The 27,627-nt window shown below is 42.6% G+C and overlaps 1 protein-coding gene across 3 annotated transcripts in view; it reads left to right on the top strand.

Moving 5' to 3' along the window:
- Positions 1-24,222, top strand: part of cntn2 (contactin 2) — a 34,265-nt gene extending 10,043 nt beyond the window's left edge. The window contains exons 2-23 of one of the 3 annotated variants that reach the window (XM_015342407.2): positions 2,293-2,421; positions 4,139-4,274; positions 5,324-5,499; positions 5,879-5,974; positions 6,935-7,147; positions 7,387-7,489; positions 8,369-8,550; positions 9,233-9,369; positions 9,712-9,841; positions 10,611-10,761; positions 10,996-11,123; positions 11,649-11,824; positions 12,524-12,644; positions 13,106-13,264; positions 13,764-13,913; positions 14,687-14,757; positions 15,491-15,725; positions 16,662-16,777; positions 18,514-18,700; positions 19,722-19,834; positions 21,169-21,337; positions 21,771-24,222. In XM_015342407.2, the coding sequence (XP_015197893.1) occupies positions 2,364-2,421; positions 4,139-4,274; positions 5,324-5,499; positions 5,879-5,974; positions 6,935-7,147; positions 7,387-7,489; positions 8,369-8,550; positions 9,233-9,369; positions 9,712-9,841; positions 10,611-10,761; positions 10,996-11,123; positions 11,649-11,824; positions 12,524-12,644; positions 13,106-13,264; positions 13,764-13,913; positions 14,687-14,757; positions 15,491-15,725; positions 16,662-16,777; positions 18,514-18,700; positions 19,722-19,834; positions 21,169-21,337; positions 21,771-21,877 (3,114 nt within the window). In that variant the 5' untranslated portion in view covers positions 2,293-2,363 and the 3' untranslated portion in view covers positions 21,878-24,222. Of the gene's footprint in view, positions 1-2,287; positions 2,422-4,138; positions 4,275-5,323; positions 5,500-5,878; positions 5,975-6,934; positions 7,148-7,386; positions 7,490-8,368; positions 8,551-9,232; positions 9,370-9,711; positions 9,842-10,610; positions 10,762-10,995; positions 11,124-11,648; positions 11,825-12,523; positions 12,645-13,105; positions 13,265-13,763; positions 13,914-14,686; positions 14,758-15,490; positions 15,726-16,661; positions 16,778-18,513; positions 18,701-19,721; positions 19,835-21,168; positions 21,338-21,770 lie in introns of all 3 variants that reach the window. The other 2 variants (XM_015342406.2, XM_015342408.2) reach the window with 2 other exon arrangements.
- Positions 24,223-27,627: the final 3,405 nt, after the last annotated feature.

Below are 27,627 nucleotides of genomic sequence, written 5' to 3'. Positions count from 1 at the left end.
GCCAGGCAGTGGGTTTCAGAAAATCTTTCCGATTTCTTTTCATAAACTGTGCTCTTGCTAGGTGATATCTCTGTCACCCTTGAAGGTCCGGGAAAGTTGCAGAATGCTGCTCATTCAGGAATCCTGCATTTGCCCGTTCAGTACAAATTTGGATTTAGATACATAAGTGGCTCTTGTTACTGACAGTTTCTGTAAGGAGCTAAAACTGTAAAGTTCACCCTTGGTGTTTTGCTGATTACCCAGCATTACCATTACTGTATACAGCCAGCTTGATTAATTAAGGTAATGAACATGTCCCAAGGGTACAGCAGCAGTGTCTGAAATAGGTGCATGAATCTACAACACTCTCCTAACAGATCCAGAGCAAAACTATTAGTGTGCGCAGTATTGCGAAAAGCAAGTGGGAGATGGTGTCCAGAAGAATGAACAGAATGGAGGCATGAGGATCAGAGCTGGACAGCTGCACACAGGAGCTCATGGAGGGCAGGGATACAGGGTGCGTTTGCTCATCAAATATGCCTTAAATAAATAAGTGTTTTGTCTAGCTGTGCTCATACCAGTCTCCCTCTTGCCCTGTAGAAGGCAGCCCACCTGCTGATGCAGCTCAGCAGGGGTGAAGAATGAATCTTTTCCAGCACATGTCTGCTGGGCTCTGAAAAGCTGAATTGCTGCAGGCTGTCATTAGGTTCTTTATGGAGCCTGTAGGGGGGTTCCAGGGAGGGGAGGATAATTTAATGAAATATTAACTGCATTGAATAGACCACACGCAGGCATGCACAGCCTTTCACATGCTCTCTTGGTCTCTTACCCAACCATGCACACACTGGTTCACAAACAGCAGCACTCAGACATTCAAAGACAAACGTGCATCATCCCAGAGCTCACCCCAGACAGAGATATCAACTGTGGCAGGAAGCCCATTAAGGTTTATTACTAGAGTTGTATGAATTTACACATAAGCGACTATGGGAAGAGGAAAATAATATCTTAGAACTGTGCAGAGCATCAACAATGCGAGAGGTTTGTTACTACTGAGCTCATTTCAGTGATTCTAAGAAAAAAGGTAATTTTGCCTTATTTTAAGTGTTCCAGTTGAGAATTGTCTCTGTGTTTTTAGCACATCTCCAGTATCTTAGAGAGCAGGTTGAATGGTGGTTTATGCTTTGATCTTTATCTTTTCCAACACTGCTTTCTTGATATAACATGGTTAATCACAGCCCAGGCAGTCTTGATTGTTCCTGATGTACACCAGTCCTGGTTATTTTTATAACTTTCAATGTCTAAATATTACATAGAACTCTTTTGTTAAATCATCATGGTAAATTCAGGTTTTCCTTGGGATTTACACTTTACCTTTTTCTGTGGAGGTTTAGAAGTGCTGGGCACTTTTCAGTCACCGTCTCAAGCCCTCAGCCTGAGGCATCCGGCCCTTCCAGCAGGGAGACTGCTTTGTGTGTCCTGCTCAGCCTAACATAGAGGCAGCTGGTGTTCAGATCCCCCTGGTTAACTGCAGGCGAGGATACAGTTGGCAACCCCTCTCTCTCTGGCCTTTAAAGCTTTGATGGCTGCTGCTGGAAATGAAGCATCCAAGTTAAGTGGATCTAGTATTTTAGTTCCCACAATGACAGTATTGATGAAGACTCCATTCACTCCCACCTCCCAGACCCTCTCCCAACATTGTTGCTGCTTATGAAACTTCACAGACGGAGCAACATAAGACAAGACACCCCAACGCTCCTCATTATCCCTTCATTTCATTTTCCATCCACTCTCTGCATTGGTCCCCATTTCCTTTATTGCACAGAGGGTGCTGGGAGTCTGGATGAAGCTTAAATTTTGGTTTCTTTCAAGACACAGATGGATGATCCCCAAATCAATTAACTACTAACTACCAAATGGGATAGATGGGCCAGACGGCTTCCTCTTGCATGTAACTTTTCTAATGTTTTTTCCAATTGCTTAGCTAATATCAGCAAAGTCATTTTAGGTGATGTAGATTACTGTGCTTATAGATGCGTATAATTTGTATAATTACTATATAATCCCCATTGATTGCCTTGAAATTAGTTCTTAAACAGGTTTTCAAGAAATGTCTCTGTTACTGATTTATTCTTCTATTTAAAATTAAAGTAGGTCGAGCGAAACCTGCAGATGTATTCAGTTTGGAATGTGCCGTATGGAGTTAATCTGTACTTCAGCACCACGGTCAGAGCACTGAGTTGAGATTTCAGCAAGCAGTGTGCCTTCAAAGGTAGTACGTACTGAGTGTTTTTCTCTTTCGGTTCAGAACAGGTCATCCCTTCTGTGACTTGCTTGAGTGCTGACCGGATTCTTTCTGTCTTGGTGCTGGCCTTGAGCTGAAAATGGGACACCTATCCAGCCTCGTGCATCTGATCTCTCTGACACTCAGCTATGCTGCTGGTAAAAGCCACACACTTCTCTGCCCTGTCTTCTGATCTCTCTCTTTCTCCCTCTCTTTCCCGTTCTCCCTCAGCTCTCCTCTATCTATCTGCCCCCGAGACACACACACACATCTGTCTTTTCATTTAATGCCAGGAGAAATGTTGTTTAAAAAATGTGTTGCTTAGTACTTGTAGAGCATCTGTGCCAAGACGCTGAGAGGGAATGTATGTCCAGGGAGTTTTTTAAAATATGTGTTAAAAATTAATGTTGTTATTTTATATCAACGGGTGACGGGGGGGTTGCTATTTTCAGCTAAGCTTTCTTTTAAAATAATAAAAAGGCTTCATACTCATTAAAGATTTATGCAAGTGCAATGCCCTTCATTCAATTAACTCTCCCAGTATAGTCCCAAGCACACAGAAACATACCCTTCGAGAGCTTCGCTCTGCAAAATTATTTGTGCTCAGTGTTCTTAACCTAGAATATATTTACTGAACCCACTTGTTTTCTTTGAGGTGTTCATATAATTTAGTGCATTGATCTACTCTGATATATCCTCATTATGCCTGCATTTGTGAGGAAACATGCATGTGAACAGGGCTTCAGTCTTCAGTCATGTTAAACTACCATAGATTCATTCAAGAAGCTGGAGTCATATGCAAAATACCATCTTCTTAAGGAAGGTCCTTTGTTGTGTTAACACTGACAAGGCACAAAGGCTCCACCCCAGCTGGGAGAGATTGCAACACAAGGTTAAATGTTAAATGGTTAAAGGCTGACACACATGTATACATGGAAACATATTTCACACTCAAGTGCCAGATCTTTTCTGGGCTGTGGTAAACACAACTTTATTTCTTTGCTAACCTTGCTTTCTTCACCTGCTCAGGCATTGAGATTTCCTAAAAGAGGGAACAACCTGACTAATTACTCACATGTCTTTGTATTGTTTCTCATTCCACTACATTTGACTGTGCCAGATTAATAAAGCACCCCTCCTTCCTCCTACCACACAAATACCTCCTCTTGTACATCACACGCCTAACAGCACGGTCCCAGGTGTGTGTCTCACACACATTTGTCAATAAGGTGATGAGGCGCAACACACAGCTACCTAGCCAATAGTCAGCTAATACGCAATTCTCTTTGCTATCCACGTACTCAGTATTCCTGGTGTTATGGCACAGCATCAGCAGACACAGTAATGAATTCATAAATTCCTGATCCTGAATTCATCCTGATAGGAGGTCTCTCCTGTATTTCTCTCTGCCCCGGGGGAGAGGAACTGCATTTTTCTTGTTTGTGGCTTGCAAAGGATAAAATTTTAATGATGCATTTTGACACTTGTCTGCAGAAATAAAGCTGTTTTAAAATCACGAAAGTGGTTTATTGAATTGAGCCCACTGAAGTGTGGCCAGTTACAAAAATCTAGTGTCACCCCCATGTCCAGCAGAAGAGCTAAATGGGAAATCTAAACGCGTGGTTCTTGTATGTATTAATTTATCAAACATTCATAAACAGCACCTCTGTGGTCATCATATCTGGCCTCAATTAACTCCTTGACCTTCAAACGCTTAAAGAGAACGATGTAGAAAATGAATGAATCTGAAAAGAAGCTCACCATTCCTTTCCACTGCTCTATAAATAAAGCAAAGGAGTTGCGCCCCTCCATGCCAGGCTGTGGGTGTGTGGTTGCTATGGTTCCCAGTGGGGGTTTGTGTGCCATGTGTTTCAGGGATCGGTGTGCTGGGCAGCAGCTATGGTCCAGTGTTTGAGGAGCAGCCTTCCAGCCTCCTTTTCCCAGATGGGCTGACGGACGAGAAGATCACGTTGGCGTGCCGAGCGAGAGCCAGCCCCCCTGCCACCTACAGGTGAGTAGAAATCCAGTAGGGGCCATTGTTTCCTGATGGTGGAATATCCATGCTTGCGTTCCCAGAAAGCCACTGACTACTGATGAGAGTTGTGGCTACCTCTAGGAGTCCTAGTGCACAAAATGGCACCACACTCCAACTGGAATGCCAGTCCATTACATGGCATACACACGGGCAAATTAAGAAATCAATATTTAGTATTTTTAATAATAAATTGCTTAGAAGATGTCTATGTCTGGGACAGCTTACAAAAGCATAAATGAAATTGACTTGTCCTTGACCAGTATGTATATGACATTTACCGTAACAGTCATGAACATCAGCAGGATGGGGGACATGATGTGAGGGGATGGAGGTAATCAGGTGGAAGTGGAAAAAGAGGAGGAGCAGAGAAAGTGTGGAGGTGGACAGAGACATTAGGGATAGAAAAAAGGTACCACTTTTACCACACATCATAAATCATAAGTCAACAGTTATTCTGTTTTAATTGAGGATTTTCGGATAGTACAGCAGGAGACTTTTCAGCACTAGGTGCTGGAAATGAAACTTTGCAAGTTTTTAATGAATTTCTGTAAAATGTCAATGCTTTTCTCTTCCACCGGTGTAACCTAAGCATTTGCCTGTAGCTTGCTAAATTTCTAACAGGTGAAATGGCTGTATGCTAGCAGTCTTACTTCCAATTTCAACATAAGAAAACACAGAGTGCTAAACACCGTAATGAGCTAATGCCTGCTCTGGGTACAGGGGGCTAATTGCATTAAATATGTCCTTCCTTCAAAGTTAACTTTTCTGAAGTTTTGGAGACATGCTAAATGTTGTTGAGAGACGCATGGGTTTGTTTTTAAAGACTACTGTGATGTCAGCATGCACAATGCAAGAGCTTAATGACAATGACCTCTGGAAAGCAGAGCAACCCAGCGGCCACGGCCACACAAAACCAGCCCCCGTGGTGCGTGTGTGCATGTGTGCCCCGACGCCAGAGCCCAGTCGGGAAGGTGAAAGGCAGACAAGAACCTGCCCTGTGTTATTTTCACGCTCTTTCTCTGCAGCTGGAAGGTGAATGGCTCGGACGTGCAGGTGGGGAGCGAGCCACGCTATGCCCTTGTGGCTGGAAACTTGGTGATCAGCTCCCCCCAGCGAGGGAAGGACAGCGGCTCCTACCAGTGCCTGGCCACCAACCCCAGCGGCACCATCATCAGCCGCGAGGCCAGCCTGAGGTTTGGCTGTGAGTGTCTCACTTTGTTTCCTGGTGTCTCAGTGCCTCCCGTGACCACAGAATTATGTTCTTCACAGCTATTATTCAGTTAAGGAAAAGATTTGAGTAGCAAATCGGCACTCAAGCTGCTGCAACAGCATAATCAGGACACTGTCTCTCTTTCTATATGGGCGTGGAATCTTTCTGGATCACAAAGGCGATACAGACATCTTCTGCAGTTCTAGTAAATGTATCACTCCAGTGAAGGCACCCCCATAGATTGCATTTTATCGGAGTGACCATCCTCAATGCATATGAGTCTATTAATTAATGGTAGTTTTATTGCGGTGTTTGCATGTGAACAAATATTCTGACATTGTGATGTGTTCCCCCTGCTATTGCATTTCAGATCTCCATGAGTTCCCTCCAGATGACAGAAGCCTCCAGACTGTGTATGAGGGAGCAGGAACCATGATTCCCTGTCACCCACCTTCTCACTACCCAGGTAACCAGGCACCCTGATGCCTTATCACCCACCCTTTCACTAACCAGGAACGCTGATGCCTTGTCTCCAGCCCCCTCACTCACTACCCAGGTAACCAGGCACCCTGATGCCCTATCACCCACCCTTTCGTCAGCCAGGAATGCTGATACCCTGTCTCCAGCCCCCTCACTCACTACCCAGGTAGCCATTGTGCTCAGCCACAGCGCAGTCAGAGCCTGGCCCTGATCAGAACAGTTTGGAGAGAAGATGTGAAGACACAACATACCCCTCAAGAAGATAAATTGAAAATAGTCACTCAGATGCTTTTCTTTTTTCTCCTTTTCTTTGTTGACACATCCTTACTACAAATATTTGAAAAAGAGAAACTCCACACAGATGCCGTTTAATTGCAGATCCGCTAGACTGAATGGATTGTGAAAGAACAAATGGAGATGAGAAGCAATGCAAGGCACTGTTTGTGACTGCAAAGAGTAGTTTTATCACATGAGCACACATAGCCAAGTGGTACTCTGTGAGCCGTTCAGTTTTTTTATGAAATTGTACAGCTTTTTCCTGGGGCTGTGCACTTCAAACTAATTAAATTCAATTAAATGTTTTATCCTTCATGTTCAGCTACAATATTACCAGTCCAGTATTTGTTGCAGGCAACAAAGCATCACCCACTCCAGTGCTTCCTGTCTTCCTGAAAGGGCAGTACTTCCAACTTCCAGGCAGGGATCTAAATAGGACTACAGGGTGCTGTGCAATACTGTAACAATACAAGCAAAAACAATTAAATGCACATTTTTTAAATTCAATTTAAATACCATGGCTGTCTAAGTCCAAATAAGGGTGGGAAGCCTGCAGATGATAGAACTGGAAATGTGTCACATTTTCTGTATGAGATTGAAGCAGTTATTAACGTATTTCAGTGCGCTTTCAGGATTTTACAAAAAAGTTCCTTCCCCTTCTGCCTTGCAGCCCTGTCCTATCGCTGGTTTTTCAATGAGTTTCCTACCTTCATCCAGCCAGACAGGGGCCGCTGGTTTGTCTCCCAGGCAACAGGGAACCTGTACCTCTCCAGGGCAGAGCCCAATGACACGGGCAACTACTTCTGCTTCGCCACCAACAACATGGAACTCAGCATCAAGAGCGTCTTCAGCAAGCCCAACCAGCTCAACGTGCTTCCTGATGGTCTGAGTGCAGTTCATCATAAGCAGACATGTTTTCCCTTTTCATTTCCTTAAAAAACGCTGTGTATGAAGAGCTCTCATAGATTTTCTATTGGCAAGGAATTTCTAATCACAATGCTAGATGTTTGAAAATTTTCTTGCTACAGTATGGGTTGTTATGATTTTTTTTTCTAATACTTGAAATTGAAGGTGAGTGGACAACTTTTAATTTTATCTCCTTGTATCTCTTGGTCTCTCCAGCCACTCCCAGGAAATCTTCTCCTAACATTAAAGTGCGCTTCCCATCAGACACGTATGCTCTGGCTGGCCAGTCTCTGCAGCTGGAGTGCTTCGCTTATGGCAAGTGAGTATCTAGCAGACTCGACTTGACTCAAGAGAATGATGGGGGAATCACAGCTGCTTTTGGAAAAAGAAACATGCCTTGCTGGATAGATATCACCCACGCTACACACAGCAGTCTCTAGGTTGAGAAACCAGCCATCTTCCACACAGCTCAGTTTGGGCTGGGTTTCTTGTGGTAGCATTCACAGTATGAATAGTCACCTAACACTATAGATTAAAATATATATTGCAGATTATATATAGCAGCTTCTCAAAGAGCAACTAAAAGTTGGTTCAGCATTAAAATCCAGGTGTACAGTATGTTATGGTACAATTTAACTAAATAATTTCACTATTGTATGCATGAATAGAATATTTGTCAAAGCTGGATGAGTATACTATTGTTAAGTGCCTGATGTTCAAATTAATTTGTATTTTGGAAATCGGTATTTATGAACCATGGTTTAGGCCTTTAAAAGGTTTGTTAAGTGCTTGTGACAGATATTTGACCATACCAAGCTTCTTCAGCCACACTAGTTTGTGCAGTCTCCATCTGTGATCTGCTTTCTTCAGTTTTCTCCATCAATGGTCTGTGATGACCACCCCCAGATCACACAATCATTTTCATTTTCTCTCACCGTTTTGACTCTGGGTTGGTATTGCTATCCTATTGTTACACCTATTTGTAACCCAGTGGGGGTTCTCTATGTCCACACAGAAGGTGTGAACATAGAGAAGCACAGGGGGAATCCTATGTCCTTCAACTCTAACTCCAGGATGAGAGTTTACAAGAAAAGGACAGAGCAGGTGTGTTTTTCTTCTTTCCCCAAGGGATGACATTCTTGTTCAATTCTGTCCTTGCTTCCCTGCCGTACCCCCCCCACCCCCCCTAACATTCCAGCCCTGTGCCCAAGCTGCGGTGGCGGAAGGTGGATGGCACTGTGCCCCCCAAGGCCCTGGGTAGCATGGACGGGCCCATCCTGCACCTGCCCGAGCTGGATTTCATGGACGAGGGCGTGTACGAGTGTGAGGCACGCAACTCTGAGGGCCGAGACACCTACCAGGGCCGCATTACTGTGCAAGGTACTCCAGTGGCCTGGGGACCACACTCTGCTTCCGGCCTCCTCTGTGCATAAAGGACTGCTTGTGCACTGTAGGCTATCCAGTACCCAGGAATGTACTGTATGTCTCCAGGAAGCTCTGAATTACTCCCCTGAGAATAAGAATGGAACTGATATGTGCCACAATACTCATAGTTTTGCACGATCCCCACATTGGCTACACAGGAAAATTCCTACTAAACCTTGAAGAATATAAAGGAGAAACACACAGATTCAGGCATTTGTATTCCCTTCTGAATTTACTTAATCAAAGCAGGAATACTTTATCTCTTAAAGTGCTCCTTGCAGTTATACGTAATTGCTTTCAGAATAAATGTGAACATTTTCACGCAATGAGTTGAAAATACATCATTACAAGTAGCAACAAGAATAGCTGGAGACCAATCTGTACACTTGAAGAGAGGTGAGAAGACTGGCAGACACCTAGAGGGTAATTCATGCACTAGCTCTTGTGTTTAATCAGGAGCCTTATTAAGTAGCATGGCATAGCGTGAACCTTGCATTTCGACAGATGTCATTTAGATTCATTTAGAATAGACCCTCCACTCCCTTTGTCAGATTATGTAAGATGAAGTCAATGAAAGGTGAACTGAGTTATGCCAAATCGTCTCAGTTCTTCCTGTTTCCTCTCCCTGGGCCTTCAGCCCAGCCGGAGTGGCTGCAGGTGATGAGTGACTCCGAGGTGGAAATCAGCTCGGAGCTGCGCTGGAGCTGCGCGGCGGCAGGAAAACCCCGGCCCTCCATCCGATGGCTGCGGAACGGCCAGCCACTCGCCTCCCAGGTACCGGCAGTGCAGTTACACATTTTTCTCACATTGGGATTTACTAACACATGTTTCTTACACTCCTGGGGACATAAGCTTTAAGTACAGTTACACATAATTCAAAAATACCACAAACTATTGTATCATTGAAAAATCAGTTTTTACATCCACAATCTCCAGGGTGAAATGGGTGACATCTGTTGGAAATCGCTGCATTCCTTTCTGAGATAGACCAGTAAATCTGTATTCTCTTACTGTATCCTGGTTGTCCAGGTGTAAACAGCATTTTTGTCCTCCTAGATAGTGCACGATTATCAAATGTAATGTGTGTATCTTTTTACTTATCTCTTGTCTCTCCAGGACCGTATTGAGGTCAATGCTGGACAGCTGAGGTTCTCAAACCTGTCCCTTGAGGATTCTGGGATGTATCAATGTGTGGCAGAGAACAAGCATGGCACCATTTATGCCAACGCAGAACTGAAGGTGCAAGGTGAGAGGTCAGGGAGGTCACCTCGAGATGAACTGCTACTTTAAGACTGACAACATTCACACTTTTTTAACATGTTCCTGTTCTCTTTGCTTTTGGTCACCACATTTCATCACAAAGATCCCAAAGCACTTTAAATAGATGAAGGGATCCACTTTACCTGCTACTATTGCTGGGTCAAGTGCAGCTTTAAGTGCCAGAAGCCCCACTACACAGCAGGTCTGGTTTAGAAGTGAGAAATTATTTTTACTAATTAAATTAAGGGATGAAATTAGATAGGGCACATTGAGGAAACCTAAAGGAGAATTTATTTAAACACAAGGGTTAGCACCCCTGATCTTGTGAACAGTGCCATGGGTTCTATAATGATCAAATAGTCAGGACCTCAGTTTAAAGTCTCTTCTGAAGGAAAGATCCTCCAACAGCGCAATGTCCCCAGTCACCATACTGGGGCACTGGCTTGGAAACAAAGCACCAGTGCTCCTCATGACAATTGCCCATCACTGGGCCAATCATACCATGTTATCTGGACTGATATTCTGTTTCTCCTTTCTACTCTGGTCCTGGATAAACAAGCAGCAAAACTCAGGACTCCTGGAGAGGAATTTGGGTTAAGAGAGCAGTGCTGCACAGACAATAATGAGCTGCGATATCCAAAACACACTTAACGTTACATCTCAGATGAAGCTGTGCCCCCCATTTCTAATGCTATCCTCTCCACTTATTTTGTCTTCTGCTCTTTCCTCCTTCCGTGCCTTTGTTCCGGTCGCAGTCCAGGCTCCAGATTTCCGGCTGAGCCCTGTGCGCCGCTTGACTCCATCGGCACGGGGGGGCCAGGTGAAGATGGAGTGTCGCCCGAGGGCTGCGCCCCGGCCTGTCCTGTTCTGGAGCCGTGGGACGGAGATCCTGTCCAACAACAGCCGGTGAGGCCTGAGATATCTCCCCTAGCTGGCTCTGTGGCTAAGGATCCGCGCATGCGACTGGAAGGATCCGCGGCCGGCAGAGGAATCCTACACAGTTGGGCCCCTGAGCAAGGCCCTTAACCCCAACTGTTCCAGGGGTGCCGTCTAAAATTGCTGACCCTGCGCTCTGTATAAGGCCCCAGTATAAGTGTGGTAATTGATTGATGTTATCTGAGTGCTGGGATTTTCCTGCAGGGTGACAGTCACTCCAGATGGGAGCCTCTGGATCCAGAATATCAGCCGTTCGGATGAGGGGAAGTACACGTGTTTTGCAGAAAACTTCCTTGGGAAAGCGAACAGCACAGGATTTCTCTCTGTCCGAGGTACAGCAGCCTGTCCTCTCTCCTGATTGATTATTGATTACAGTTGTTAACTGAGCACTGTCCTCTCTTCTGGCTTGTTTCCAGTGTGACAATTGTGACAATTCCATTGTGAGTGTTTTTGATTTAGAAACATTCAGAGTTTTGTTCACTCACAGAATAACGGATAATGTCACACAGATAATGAAAAAATAAATCTGTGTAGAATTTGTTTGGAAATTTAAGTTAAATGTTAAGAAAGATATTACCTCTAACATGGGATATTTAGCACTTTATAATTGCATAACATCAGATGTAACCAGCAGGTGTTTCAGGTCAAGTGCAAATGTGCTCCTCTGTTTCAGCCTTTCAGTGTCTAAATGTTACAGATAATTTTTAAACTAAATTCTTTTAACATTTCTATTGCACTATATTTTTTCCAGGAAATCTGTCGCAAATTCTACTGTTAAGAAATCGTCCAGTCTGTTCCCAGAGAACTATAGTGTTTTCTGGCTGTGACTTTTGCTCACCCTCTCTCCTTACCCATAGAAGCCACCAAAATTACACTTGTGCCTTCCAACGCTGACATCAACCAGGGGGAGAATGTGACCTTGCAGTGCCATGCGTCACATGACCCCACCATGGACCTCACTTTCACCTGGTCCATGAACGGAATCCTCCTGGACACAGAGGACGCCAGCCGGCACTTCCATCGCGTAGAGGGGGTGAGTCTTGCTGCAGCAAGCACTCAGTCAATAGTCAGTAGAGGTGAACAACGGATTGACGCCCTTTCCTAAACAAAGGCAACCAAACTCAAATTGGATCAGGGGAGAGGTACATTGTGAATAGCTCTCAGTTGTTTAACTCATGTTATCAATTGATTAATTGGTGAAGCTTAGCAATATATCCAAAGACATGCAAGGAAATGACCACTTTGAGTATGATCTTATGTTATTTAAATAAAAAGGGGATTCTAGATGAAAAAATGCTGCAACCTTCCAGGAATGGAGATGTCCACTTCTGATGTAAGAAACGTCTTGCAAAATTGACTGAATTGCAAAGCCTTCGGTTTGTTACTATAATTCCTATAATTAAGGCCGATCCAAGAATAGTGCCAGTGTGACCAGGATTGGTGTTGGGCTGGGCCTTAGCCTTGAATTCTAGTGCAACTCCCACAGCTACTGATTGCCTACAGGCTTGCAGTGATGTCAGTGAGAGATGCACGTCTCCTATCACCTATCAGCACTAACCCTCCTGCCTGGCACTGTGGCACTCACAGTGTGTCAAACGCTGAATGACTGTGATAAATGGGTATGTCAGAGGAGCATGTCAGCTAGTTCTCCTTCTCCCAGTGCAGTCCAGCAGTCTCTGCCTGAAAATGAAACCTTAAATAACTGGCCATTCCAAATTGCCTCTCTCCTCAGAAAGAGACTGTGGGAGACCTGATGATTGTAAGTGGCCAGCTGGGGCATGCTGGGATATACAAGTGCACAGCGCAGACAGTGGTGGACAGTGCCTCAGCATCCGCAAGGCTTGTGGTCAGAGGTAAAATCTAAGCAATGAATTTAAGGCATAGCCTTGAGGTGCCTGTCGTCTGGTGTACATCTGAAAATAAATGGATGGCACAAAACCCACTTGAATAAGAATTGACATAAGTGTATAATTCCTGATTCCTGTTCTGTCTTAAAAAAAACTTTCCTGAATATTATCAGTAGATATATGTATCTCTATGCATTATGAGTTACTACAGAACCACTACACTACCATCTAATCTACTGTAGGATTATTTAAATGTCACACCTTACAATCTTTCCTCTTTCCACTATTTAATTACAGAAGTAAGAATCATAACAATTAACAGTTTTTAAAATGTTGACATAAAACAAAAAAAAGCTGTAGATCCAAAAACGAGAGTGCAGTAAAAGTGAGGCTGCCTCCTTGCAGCTTAATGAGTTGGGTAGAAGACCAACATCAGTCAACCTTCCTTGCTTTTCTGTCTGTTGCAGGTCCTCCTGGGCCACCAGGGGGCGTAGTTGTAAAGGACATGAACGAGACGTCGGTAGAACTCAGGTGGAGTCGAGGTTATGACAACCACAGCCCAATTGGGAAGTACACAATTGAGGGCAGGTCGCCCCTCTCTGAGGCCTGGAAACAGATGCGAACAGGTGCGCTACAGAGGAGAACCAGGGCTGAACAGAACTGCTGGACATTCAGTATTCACTTACTACATTGGGGAGATACAATTGTGCAAATCCAAGTAAATAGGAACAACACCACAGTTTGACAGTCAGGAAACAAACATTAATTATAAGAGACAAACTGACAGGTTTGGGTTCATAGTCCCATCATAAATTGGAATGGAGATCCATTAATGAAAAGATCATGCTGTTGTACAACACTGCATGACTATGGTTATTTTGATTTGACAGTTAGATGCTCTTAAGTATGTTGTCTAAACCACAGCTAAAAAAAAAACATCCATAGCAGTTTATTCTGAAGTACAGTTTTAGGTTTTCCTAATCAAGAAGTCAAGAAGTGTTTTTATGTAGCCCTGGGTGTGTGTGCATACGATTTACACAGATCAATCTGATTAGGGCTGTGTGCTGCAGAGAAGAACATGAATCCTGTGGTTGCAGGGTTAACAGTTGCCCTCTGACTTGACAGATCCAGCCAACATTGAGGGCAATGCTGAGTCTGCCCATGTGATTGGGCTCATGCCCTGGATGGACTATGAGTTCAGGGTGATCGCCAGCAACATCCTAGGCAGCGGAGAACCCAGCATGGCATCGCAGAAGGTCCGAACACGACCTGCAGGTCAGAACAATGAGTGGGAGCAGGCAGGCTATTGAATCTGGGCTCGTGAGTTACCGGCATCCATCCTCATCCAACGATGAAGAAGTTTTATTCAGATATAAAATGCATGTTTGGTGTTACCCAAGTGCTTCTCGAATGGGGAAGACACTACCACAATCCTGGATTAAGATGATAATTTTTAATTCTGAATTTATACAAAATATATACAGTTGACTCACAACACTTTCGCAGCTTTAAGAGGTTGGTTCCAGATATGAAAAATGATTGAAAAAATGCTTTAGTCTCTGAAAAATTAGTCAAGCATGCCCACAAGACCTAGTCATTTACTTTTATTCACTGTTTTGGTGTTTATATTTAATGTCTTGATATAAGGTTAAATCTGAGGGTAAAATTGATATTGTCTTCATACAGGGTAAAATAAGACTATACATGAATTTGGGTTTACGTGCTACTCAAAATCCCTAACCCCCAGATAAATGATGAGTCGACTAATCAGGGTATATGCCATAGAGAGGTGTATGGTTCCAATGATGCATTTTTGTCTTTCTCACTTGACACAGTGTTGGGAATTTTTTGTGTTAAAATTTGCCTTGGCACTCATTCACAGTTACACATTCTGCAAAGTGCTGCAAGCTGTTCAGTGTAGTGATGAGGCAGGTGAACGTTCTTGACGATGGAGATCTGGAAGTCTGCCTGTATGATCTTTTATCAGCTTTATCGTCTCTCCATGTGACTGTCCCCTGGTGTGCTAACACTGCGCTGTTGTTCATCAGCTCCCATGGTTGCCCCTAGTGGACTTGGTGGAGGTGGTGGAGACCGACATGAGCTCATCATTACTTGGACTGTGAGTGCGTCATTGATATTGTCTGGAATTCACTACCGTTCCACTACTATTGCTTCAATTTTCAATTTTCTTACCCTTGATTGCAATTTGCAAATTGCAAATATTCTGTAATAAGTCCTTACATCATCCTGCTGATTCACTACATCTTATTTACTCTGAATTGTCATTATAGTCTCTCACCATCCACACCAAACTATTTCAGTCAATGCATTTTGACATTATACTCTTTGATCAGCCCATTAAATATTGGTTGAAACAACACTGACACAGCAATTTGTAATAAGAAAACTGCCCATCATCTAGTAAATACTGTAGATGTTGAGACTTCAAGAACTGTTGCTTGATCAGTTAAGGGATTTGAAGTAGTATTAAAATTTAAAGAGATTAGAATTGTGATAAACATTTAACTCTATTGGGGGAGTGTTATGTTGCACGTGTATTTTAATCCCCCAGGCACAGAATTATGTAATTTAGGGTAATTTTTCCAACAATTATGATAGTCTATACCTGATCATGCCATTGAGTGGAGTAAGTGCTAGCTAAGAAGCTTTTTCAGAGTGTCAGTGTACAATTTCAAAGACAACGAGGATCAAGGAATGTCTTAAAACAAGCATTGAGCATTGAGTTTTGGTACTTGAATGTTCTAAATGTTTATACGCCCATCATCTTTTGTGGTCTGACCTTGAAGGATAAAGAGATTCTCTGGTGTCTTTCTGAAATCATGTTGTTCCAGTCCATGGCTCGAGAGTACCAGAATGGAGAAAAGTTTGGCTACATCCTGGCCTTCCGGAAGAAAGCAGCACCACAGTGGCACATTGTCAAGGTGCCCAATGTGGAGTCATCTCGCTTTGTGTACCACAACGAGAGCCTGGCAGCCTACTGCCCCTTCGAGGTGAAGATCAAGGCCTACAACGAGAAGGGTGAAGGCCCCTTCAGCCAGACGGCTCTGGTCTACTCTGCAGAGGAAGGTGAGGGGAGGGATGGACAAGGAGGAGCAGGGATGCAGGGTGGGGACCTAGGTGCTTGGAGAGCGATGTAACCTGGGGAACTGGTTTGAGTTTTGAGTGACTTGGTGTAAACAACAATGACAGTAGTAGGACAATGAACAGGTCGTAATTAAGAGGTGAGGACATTCGTATCATGGTATGAAACAACCTTACAAGCATCAAATCTTAGTTATCTTAGTTAAAGAAATTCCTGCATCAGATGCACAGTTCAACATCTCTTATGACTGATGATAGAAAATCTGTGCTTGATTTAATATAAAATCTAAAACATTTGGAGGCCCTGAAAGAAGTGTTTTGTTTATTCAGGGAATTAAATGGTCACTTAATTCATTCTACATTCAGGTGGTGGAACAAGACCCGTCTTGCTGTTGCTGGAACAAATGATTTGTTTGTGTATTTGCAATTTTACACTAGAGGGCGTTGTCAAACACAGGCTGACATTCTGCAAGGAAACAGAAGCAGTTCAGTGTCTGTGAATAAAATAGCTTCAGCCTAAGGGCTGAAAATGGTACAAATTAGTGACAGTGTATAGTAACAAAAATAGATTGGTGATGTAAAATGTATCCTGGTAGCCTCGTGGATGTGTAGAGAGGAGCAATCATTTAGTTGAGGCTAGTAAATGTGACGGATGAACTGCTACAACTCTTCATATGGACCATTCATGTATGATTTGCCTTGAGTTTCCAGATTGAAGATCCTGATCAGTGTGACTTGAAGACTGCCCTGCAGGGTGTGCTTTCACCAAGCTGCTCTCAAGGGCTGACCTTGGAGCTCTGCTGGGCATTTTATTTCTGCATGCAGCAACAGCACAGGCCAACCTGATGTCTTATCATTTATTATCTGCTTATTGTTTCTAATGTCATAAACTCACTTTGATTCAATCCTCCCCCCCACCAGAGCCCACTGAGACTCCTCGAAGAGTCAACGCCACCAGCCTGTCGGCCTTCGAGATCCAGGTGTCCTGGGAGCCCCTGCAGCACCTGTCCACCAACGGCATCCTGAGAGGATATGAGGTCAGGCACCATGGAGGTGGACTTTTTGTAACTTTTTTCCCGTAAAGATTTGATTTTCCAGTTCCCTGGGGGGGAAGGATACACTCCTGTATTGTTGTGCAGTTTAGCCAGGTTTAGTCATTTATATAACGGAATTTTGCTGCTCTTCCTGGCATCTTGTAAAGATGCTCATACTACTCCTGTATTCGTTTATGATTATACGAAGATTTCAGTGTGCTCAGTTCCAGCTTGATCCCTATTAACCGTTGTAACCACATACAGTACCATAGTACATTTTCATTTAACACTTTCATTTCAGGTTACTCTAGGAAGGCACAGCACTTAAACATTAAGACAGAAAACACCTTATTCTAATCAGACTTGCACCAATATTAAACACAAGGAAGAGCACACTGGTATGGAAATACTCATAATGGGGACTGTGGTACAGGTACATTGTTTTTGAAGAGCAGAGGAGATAGAGATGACCAACTCTGTCACTGGAGGTGGAAGAAAGCACTCCATGAGCCCATCTTTAAGCATGTTTTTCACAGAACGAGATTTGAATGTATTTCTGGGATCAGCAGTTTCTTTTCATGCTGTGTTATAGCTGAAAAGTCAAGGCCTTGGATCAGAGCCATACAACTTTCTGTCCACTGCAGCATGAACCCCTGCCAGACAGCAACGGCACGCATGATAATGGGGGGCAGAGTTCCATTGCTCTGATTAGTAGGAGAGAAGCTGAGCCAGTTGGATGAGATAATATTTTCAGTGGGGCAGTGGCATTCCCAAAGTGCTTGTCTGAGAGCTCAATGTGCCTTCCAGAGAGATATCAACTCCACTCTCACCTCATTAGATAAATAATAATACATCACGTGGGCCATTTTGGCTATCTGTAACAATTTGATAGTATTTTCCCTTTAGTGGACACAAAAGTGTTATTAAAGTTAATTTTGAAATTGACCTGCATCAAGCTGAATGTCTTCCACTCACTGAGCAACAGTGACTCCTTGTGGTTACCCAATAGCACATGGGCTTGCAGTGTCCAAAGCAAGAGTTGGCCATGTTATATATTAAAAACATGGACTCGGCTGTAGATTTCACCTCTCTAAGTCAAAAAGGCAGAAGTGTTTTGGAGCAATGCTGGTCCAAGGGTCACATCAATAAAGCCGATTAACAATTGATTATTTCAAACCAGGGCATATAAAATGAGAATTGCACTATGGTGCCACAAGTTGCTGCTCTCCGATTGGCTATCTGACACTGAACCCATCATGTTATCCTGGTGTAACATCATACATGAAATTGCCTGATTTTTCACAACGCTCTTTCTAACCAAACAACTGTAGAACAGCAACACCTTTCTGTAGGTTTGTCTGTTATATTTGTTATAAATTATTGAATGCTATAATTTGATTTGTCATCAATTATTAGAAAACTACCAAAACTATTTTGTTTCATGAGTGGGTTAGTGATATTATATGGAGGCTTGTTCTGTCAAAACTAGTCTTTGTATAATAGGAAGAACTCTGTGCAGGATGTCTGTAGCACTGGGATAACCTTGCTCACAACTTTGTTATGCATTCTACCTAAAGGCCAATACCAACTATTAGAAAATATTAGAAAGGTGAGTTAATCCCAGATGGGTTTGGAATTCTCCCATTTTTTGGACCTCAGGTTACTCCGATGGCCAGTGTATATGGTTTGTGAAAGCCGTCGTTTTCCTAACGCTGTGGTGTTCTGACCTCCTGTGCCAGATCCGATACTGGAGGCAGAACGAGAAGGAGGCCGCGGCAGACAGGGTGCGGACCATGGGGCTGGAGACGGTAGCACGAGTCTCGGGGCTGAGGCCCAGCACCCTCTACCACGTCACCGTCCTGGCGTACAACAGCGCGGGCACTGGGCCGCCCAGCCCCTTCACCAACGTCACCACCAAGAAACCCCGTAAGACAAGCCCTCTTTGTGAAGTGTTACCATGGCACCGTTCCCCCGCAATGCTGTAACTTGCTTCCACTGTGCTTTTCACAGGGCTTCACCTAGTAGAGGAGTTTATTGCCATATGTACATGTGCATTAGAATTGGTATTCGCTTTGCTCCTATTTACCTCACTAGACTAGAGAATGTCAACACTATTATATACTCATACTGAATCTCAGCATAGTGGTAAAAGGTAGTCTGTGGCTCTGGAAATGCTTACTGTTAAAGACTCTGCTATTATATCAAGTTGATATTGTTAAGTACATCAATGGTGTGGTAACACTACTGTGGAACAAATGGAAAACAGAGCATTTTACCATACAAAGATAGAATTACCTAGGGAATTTAGCGAGATAAAATTTTGTTTAAAATTCCCTTTGCACCCTGAGCCACATTTTCTAAATAAGGTGGCTGGTGAGGCTTGAGCGCATGAAAACATACAGTGAAATATGGTGCTACAGGCTTTATTCAAGCAAAATCAACCACCCAAGCTAAAACCCAGCCACCAATCACCACCTTATATCCCAAACACAACTAATCACACCCATGTTCATTAATCCTCCATCATTATCCTTTTTATTTGGTAATTCACCTTAGGTCTGTCTATAAAGAGAAATTAGAGGCCTTGAGTGGAAAGTCAGCAACTACCACCTTCTCCCTAGTGTGCAAATTCTGGCTCTGGCTGGATAAAGTTACCGATATTTGACGTCCACACTGATGGGAAGCAATTTTCATGTCTTGTCACAGATACATGCGGGTGAAAACTTTTTCAAGACGCTTGCCTGTGAGTTGTCTCTTCCGAAATGGAAACATAACAAAGTCATGCAACTCAGTGAATGACTTATCCATTTCATCTTAAAAAAAAGGAAAATTAATAATTTTTTTAGTAATATAAGACTTTTTAAAATTAGGTAGGCAATTTGTTACTGTATTTCCAGCTTGTTTTGGTCTAAAAGGATGCTAACCGACCTCTGTGCGGTGTGTTTAGCCCCAAGCCGAGCGCCAGACAATGTCTCGTGGAGGATTGATGGATCATGGGTAACAGTGGCCTGGGATCATGTCAAGCCTCTGAAGAATGAGTCAGCAGTGTTGGGGTACAAGGTGAGTGACCACAAGACGCCTGATAAAGAGGAAAGAGAAGGGGGGGATTGGATGTGTGGGTATTGTGGTGGGATTTCTATTTCACTTCAGTCATCAATCAATATGACCTTTCTCCTTCCTGTAGCTGATTAGGTCACTCTGGCACCCCTGACTTGTGTCTGTGCTGGTGCAAGCAGAGTCTATTCTCTTCGCTTGTACTCTCCAGACACCACTTTCACACTGGAACAACACATTGAGAGCGGCCTAACTTTTTTCATAGTGACAGAGCAGTATTTTCCTGCAGGACGAGACATTTATTTGCTTTAGAGATAATCTTTTGAGGTTTCTACTTTCTGAAGCAAATTGTAACATCAAATATTGGGTCTATTTGTGTCTAGATGATGTTAGCTAGGGTCCAAAAACAATGCATTTGTATGGAATGTCCCACCATCCTGAATGTTGAAGTTAATTATGTACCTTATTTGCCCTGTTGATGTATTTTGTCTGGTCAGCTTGTCTTACTGGTGTCTTTATAGCTCCAGCAGTTAAAGAATTGGTGGAAATTGAGACATGTGAACCCATAAGTAGTCAATCAGCTAAATGCTTAGTCATGTTGTACAGGGAGGCCAGTGTTAAGTACACCTAGGGCCCAAATTGCATGTTCAGTTGACTGTTTAAAGCATTCGTATTTTCCCACAGGCAAAATACAGACTCCTGGGTAACATTTTAACAGTTCAATCCACACATCAAGCATTATAAATACATTAAAGACAAATTCTCAGCACTCAAATGTGTATTAATAAAAATTACGTCTCAGGATAATCATACTGCTGTTAATAAACTTGCAATTAACCATTAGCAAAGGTCAATTACAACTATACACTCTATTAATTCTTATAACCTGTAGCATAAGAAAGAGTTTATAAGAAACATGAAGGAAGGTTAAAATTTGTTCTATTTAATCGAAACCTTGACAGACTGCTGGAGAAAAAACATTAGAATCTCTCCATTTTGAAGCACCTGCTGCATATTCTGTCCAAGACTAGATTTTAAAAAGCACCTCAGGGGAGCTCAGACAGTAACAATGCTGGTTTGAGCATGGGATATTTCTCTCCCCAAGTGACAGTGCACACCTGGACTTGCAGGACAGAGAGAAATATCCCAATGGCCTCACCAGATTCAGAGATGAAAGATGAGCCACAGAGAACTGCACGCGCTCTCAACATCCACCAGCACAGAGCTCGAGGAGAGGACGCCAGCTCGAGTCCGGGTGGTCTATGGGCGCCGTGCGGGTCCCACCCGCCCGGGTGGGCATCGGCCAGCCCTCTCACTGCCCGCCCGCCCGTGTCTGGCAGGTTCTCTACAAGCACGAGGGCCAGACGGCGCTGAAGGTGCTGGAGAAGGGCAAGGCCTCGGTGAGGCTCCCCCTGCCCCAAGACAACGGCTACGTGGTGCTGGAGATCCGGGCCTGGGGGGAGGGAGGCGACGGGGCGCCTCACGAGCTCATCGTGTCCAGGGATTCGGGTGAGGAGAGCGGGAGGTAGAGGAGGGTGAACCGGGAAGAAAGACCAGGACACCTTCCTCTCCAGATTTGAGGTCAACGCAAGCAATATAAGGATAGTCTAATTTGAGATCAAGCAAATGTACTAAACAGAGATCAACAGGTGAAATGAGATTTGGATTTCTCTTTAATTACATGATGTTACATTATTAGCACCCACATGTAACATGTAACATGCAGTAACCCCCCACCTTGCTGTCCTGAGAAGCCCTGAGCTACTGTACAAATCCTCATTTGTTGCACAGCAATTAATGCCAACCAATTCAATAATAGTTTCATAGAAACTCAGGTGAGATGAAGACTAGAAGATTCAGTGGTTCTCCAGAACCAGGAGTGAGAGGTTTAAGGATATTGGATCTGCTTTTCTTATAAAAAGTTTCTCTCTCTTGCTTTCAGGCACAGGCATGATGGTACAGAATGCAGTCAAGGACCTCACCCCCCTTCACACAGTCGTCACCGCCACCGCAGTAACGCTCACCCTGATTGGTTTATTGGAGCCCTGACTTAAACCAATCCCTGGAGGGTTTACATCAAGATCTAAACTTATTGGTTGAATTCACTTGCCTTGCCCTGCGCCTTTGTGAAACCCGTTGGGAAGAGGCGAAGAAATAAAATGACAATGTACTTTTACTTTTTGATGAGAAAAAAATACAAGATTTTGTACGACTGCAAAAGCTTGCTAGTTTGCTAACGTTCAGAAAGGAAAAACTGAAGGAAGGACTGTCATTTGTAAATATAACCATTATATCTGTAGGAATTTGCCTCACAGAATATTACCTTGAATATTTGGACTATTTAATCATTAATTTTACCTTAACACCACGTGAGCAGTAACCACTATTTCCCACCCATTTTACCTCCCACGTGCCCTTTACGACCAGATTTCAGATTCTGAGTCATACAAGCCCTGTTCTAAAAGCTCTGATATTAATAATCTCATAAATCTATTAGCTGCTTTAAGTATTCTCTCCCAAAACACAATCCTCAATTATAAAATACTAATATGGTGACTCCTGAGTTATCCGTTTAACTCAAACAGGCACCTTAGGGCAAAAGATCAGCTTCATATACCGTGCCAATACAGTTTTCCAGTTTCACAGCAGAGCAAATAAAAAAATAAAATCTAATCCGGAGAATCAATCCATGCGGTGCTCACAGTGCAGTCATTAGCGCAATGTTTCACTTTGCTGAAAATATGAAATTTTCCAAAACTTTGAGTAATTTCTTTTTTATAAAATTTTTACTAATAAACTCAAAAATTAATAGTTCTTTGGCAGAATTCTGAGGCTTTATGTCAAATAATTGGTTAATAGTGGAAAAATGTTAGGCCTCTTTGGATTAGTATTTATACTCGACTGAAAGGGTCTAAATTTAGAAGGAATATACAGTATACTGTACAGATTTTAACAAATCAAGAAACCTAACTATGTACTTGTGACGATTCCAACACAGGAGCTCCATTGCAGTTGTTTTGAGGAAAAGCAGGGTTACAGTTCATTTTTAAACTTGCAGAACAAAACAGAAGATGGGATAGGGGCCTTATTATCTCATTACCATTTATCTGTTACAAGTCATAGATAGAACAGATTATTAACACTGAAACAGTAGATAATTGTCCTTCACAAGGTGAGTGGGGTATCATGCACTGCATACCCAAACTGAGTTTGCTTAAGAAAATAGTTTCTAGTTCTGTGAATGTCACTGGCGGTCTTTGGGAGCTATACCATATTTATCTTTACAACCTTTTATTAACTATTACCTTTTTTCAAGACACAAGACACGGTCTCTGCCTTTTCTGAACATAAAGGCTTTACATTTGAATGATAGTGCTAATCATGTCTTAACAAGGACATCTACTGCCAATATATGGTATATGGAGATAATGGTTTTGTTTTTCTGACATATTTATCTCACGATCTCCAGATAAGTAAAATAATAATAATAATAATAATAATTGCTTACACTTATATAGCGCGTTTCTGGACACTCCACTCAAAGAGCTTTACAGGTAATGGGTACTCCACCACCACCAATGTGTAGCATCCACCTGGATGATGGCAGCCATAGTGCACCAGAACGCTCACCACACATCAGCTATCAGTGGGGAGGAGAGCAGAGTAATGAAGCCAATTAATAGAGGGGGATTGTTAGGAGGCCATGATTGATAAAGGCCGATGGGAAATTTGGCCAGGGTACACCCCTACTCTTTTCGAGAAACGCCCTGGGATTTTTAATGACCACAGAGAGTCAGGACCTCGCTTTTACGTCTCATCCGAAGGACGACACCTGTTTACAGTATAGTGTCCCCATCACTACACTGGGGCATTAGGACCCACATGAGCCTCAGGGTGAGCGCCCCCTGCTGGCTGCACTAACACCTCTTCCAGCAGCAACCTTAGTTTTTCCCAGGAGGTCTCCCATCAAGGTACTGACCAGGCTCATACCTGCTTAGCTTCGGTGGGTTGCCAGTTGTGAGTTGCAGGGTGATATGGCTGCTGGCCACAAAATAACAGATTGTACACTTGTAGAAACACAACAGGCAATGCAGTACACCTATGTCTAGTCAAAGACAATTAACAGTAAAAACACACCAAGTCCACCCTTCAGAGATCCCTTGCCAGTATGTTTTATCATAATGCACGAATTGTGTCATTTTCTTTATCAATTCAAGTTCAGATTGACCAAACTAAACTAATCTTAGCAAGAAAAGTGCTCCTTATCTTAATCAACTACGACATCTTATTTATAGACTTTACTTATGAAAGCTGCTGTCTGTGATACAGCTGCTCAGCAATTTTTGAGCATTTTAACATTTTTAAGAATCTTTATCTATCATAATGTTCTAATACCCTGCACTCTGTCTGTTTTTTTTGTGTTGTCTTTGAATTACTGCTCAAAAAATGACTTTCTGTAACTGCCTTTATTTCAGAAGACGAGAAATGGACGGACATATTAAGTTAGTTTGCTAACAAATACGCCCCCTGCTTTACAATGGCAAGGTACTGCTCATCTTGACTGCAAATTGTTTCTGCACCACATCAATGTTTTATGGATAAAAGCAAACATTTCTGCAGACTGAAACCAGATTGAATGGAATCTGGTGAAAAATTAGGAAGGACCTCGAATACACTCCATTTCTGCTACGAAAAGATTTGATTTTTGCACTCATGCAAGATGGTAGTTTGAATATTACATCTGTTTTATGCCTTATCATGTTTTCTGGTGCTCAGTGAAGCCAAAAGTGTCCCTTGCAAGAAGGATAGTGAACAAAGGAGCACACTTTCCTCTAGGACTACAAATGTTATAACTCTCTTGTATTATAACGTTGGTTTTGTATTGTTGATCCAAAACTCAAGAATTCATGTTCTTTGAGTCTTTTGTTTTTCTGGAAGAGGGATGAATGAGCACCCAGGGAGTCCTTTGCATTTAATTTGTGCACCATTAATCATAACATGCTGCTGGCTGTACAGGGTGATTTTTCTATTTGATCTTACTATGATTTTTTAAAGGAATTTTGTATTTCAAAAATGTGAAAAAGGAAACTCATGGAAGGGACAGTAAAAACTAGACAGACATGATTTCTTGCACTAAATGTCCTCTAGTTCACTTGAACTGAAAAAACAGCTGGGAAAACCAGAGCATGCAAAGAAACAAAGTGTCACTCCGTAGAAGCCCTATCAATTTGCTGGTCTTTCTTGGATGAATTATAGCTGATTACGTATCAAGCCCTGCAAAATCCGCAGGTCGGATGTGGACTCAGGTCTGTTTGCTGTGTATCGGGGTGTGAGGAGCACCGGAATTGTAATCTATACTCGAATTCAACTCATTTATGCACTGATGCTTACATCACCCCCACAGTAGCTTTATTTCCCAGTTCCCCTGTGAAATATGTTAAGCTAAAGAAATAATGCACTTCAATGTCTGTGATGCACAAGAATACATTTACATGTGTGAAAGCTGAGCGAAGCAAAGTGACAGTGTCCCAGCACAATGCATATCCAGAAGTGCATTACTCCTGTTGTATTATGGCTTGTTTCAGTACAAGAAATGTGTGATTGTAAAATGATTTTAGTGAATAAAACTGAAAAGATCCTTCCACCACATAAAAATGCTCCTTTTGCATTTCTCAGCTTTAATGATGTGGTACCTGCACACAGATACTTGGGACTTGCTGGTACTTCATGCTGGAGCCTGGACAGAAAGGCAAGACCAATCCCAGACTGACCAATTTGTGGAGAGACCAGTATTCTCCCTCACCATTGTATTATAATGTTTTTAAAGTTGTAAACTGTTTAAAACATTATAGTGTATCATTTCACTATTTCATTATCACGACTGGTATTTTTAACATAAATGCTGTTAACACAGTAGCCTTAAACAACAGTATAGTGCCCTGTGTCCTTTACATGTTGATGGTTATGGCATATGACATACGGCTGCCCTACAGTATATGTATAGTGTAGCTTAAGACAGTTATCCGTCAGGTGCAAGTCTGAGGTGAATACCTGTGTAGATCTCATTTTGCAGCTGAGAGAGTGAGAGAAACTGTTCGTCTTTATCTCAGCCTCCTCCTTCCCCATCTCTTCACAACCTCTCAGCTTTAAGTTCCTTGGAGTTATCTGCTCTTAACAGAACAGACCCCCCCCTGTCCTGCAACCCTCCTTTTTCAGAGGGAAGACCCAGAGATTGCCTCTGTTTGTACATGTTGCAAAAAGTGTCAGGTAGCTGTGTTAGATACAGTAGTTCAGGTGGGTACAGTAGCTGCGTCAGCATGCATAGGCTGCAAAGGAACAAGTAATAGGTTTATTCCATGCTGAAAAAAAGGAAGAACTTGTTAGAAACAGTATCTCTTTGTCAACACAAAAAGAAAATGTCTTATCTTCCTTAAGTTGACTAACGTCAGTTTGAGCCTGACAGCAATGCCCCCCTTACCCATTGTGGTCTGAATCGTGAACCTTACTGTCTGTAAAACAATGCACAGCTTCATTACCTCATTTTTATTCTGGTCCGGAAAGAGGAATTACTAAGTGATTGTTTCCCAGTTGTTCTGTACATCTCCCAAAATGATCCGTGAATCAAACGGGATTAATGAAATTGATCCAGTGTCACAGGCCATTGTGCAATCCAAATGTCAGAATTGAAACCCCCAAACCTTTTTTTGAGAATATTGGGGAAAATGGCCCTCATAAAACATCTTCAAAAAACAAGTTGGGTTTGTATTAATAAAACGTTTTTTCTTGTTTGAGTGCAGGAATTATACTGGTTGCATTAAGATGCATGAGGGTCCTATGTACTCAAATGTAATTAAAAGGCATGCTAACATGGCAGGCAAACAATACAGTACAGTATCTTTCTAGAGATACAGTAACAGAGACAGGCATTGATATCTTATAACATTAATCAGTTCATTCACTTGAACATTTTAATAGCCACTTTCTAGGATGCAGGTGTTCAGTAAACCTGGAAGAGATGCCATTGATAAATAAAAATGATTTCACATTATTTAATACAGCTGACACCATCAATATATAAGAGGCTAGAGTAATATGTAAGAGTAGTGAGCTGTGTCAGCATTCAAGCTGCAAAGAAACAAATAAGGTTCATTTCATGCTGGAATGTAAAAATAAGAAATGTTTCACAAAGACATTGTTTCTCTCTTCTGCTCAATATTTACAGTACATAGGAGCAAGTAATAGGTTTATTCCATGCTGAAAAGAGAAGAGAGCACCTCACACTCACACCTGAAGATGGCTTCACAGCCGAAACGTTGTTTTCTCTCTTCTCTTTTCAGTATGGAATACACATATTACTTGTTCCTTTGCAGACTACACATGCTGACACAGCTACCCACCTGAACTATTTACAGTACATTACCACTGAAGATGTGCTAATTTCCCATATGGAATCAATTTTACCCTAAACTTAATATTTAACAAACTATTGCTATTGCATTGGTCTTTCCATCGAATTGAAAACAATAGCTTGAATAACATATTATCCATATGCTTGTGTGAATGAGTTTTTCCAGCTCCTCTCACAGAAAAGGAGGCTCTTCTCTGGCCCCAGACATTGTGAGTCGGAGACAAGGCACCAGGCTTTTGGATACAGGGCTAGGATTTACCAGCCTGGGTTCCTGTTACTTTTTAGGCACCTGCAGGCTTGTAGTGATGTCAGTGGGACATGCACTTCTTATCCAATCAGCACTAACTCTCCTGTCAGGAGCACATTATTCCCTCCACTGGCTGAATGCTGC

This window comes from Lepisosteus oculatus, chromosome 5, assembly GCF_040954835.1.
Source record: "Lepisosteus oculatus isolate fLepOcu1 chromosome 5, fLepOcu1.hap2, whole genome shotgun sequence".
Taxonomy (NCBI): domain Eukaryota; kingdom Metazoa; phylum Chordata; class Actinopteri; order Semionotiformes; family Lepisosteidae; genus Lepisosteus; species Lepisosteus oculatus.
Note: the sequence above shows the minus strand (reverse complement) of the source record. Positions and strands in the feature narration are given on the sequence as shown.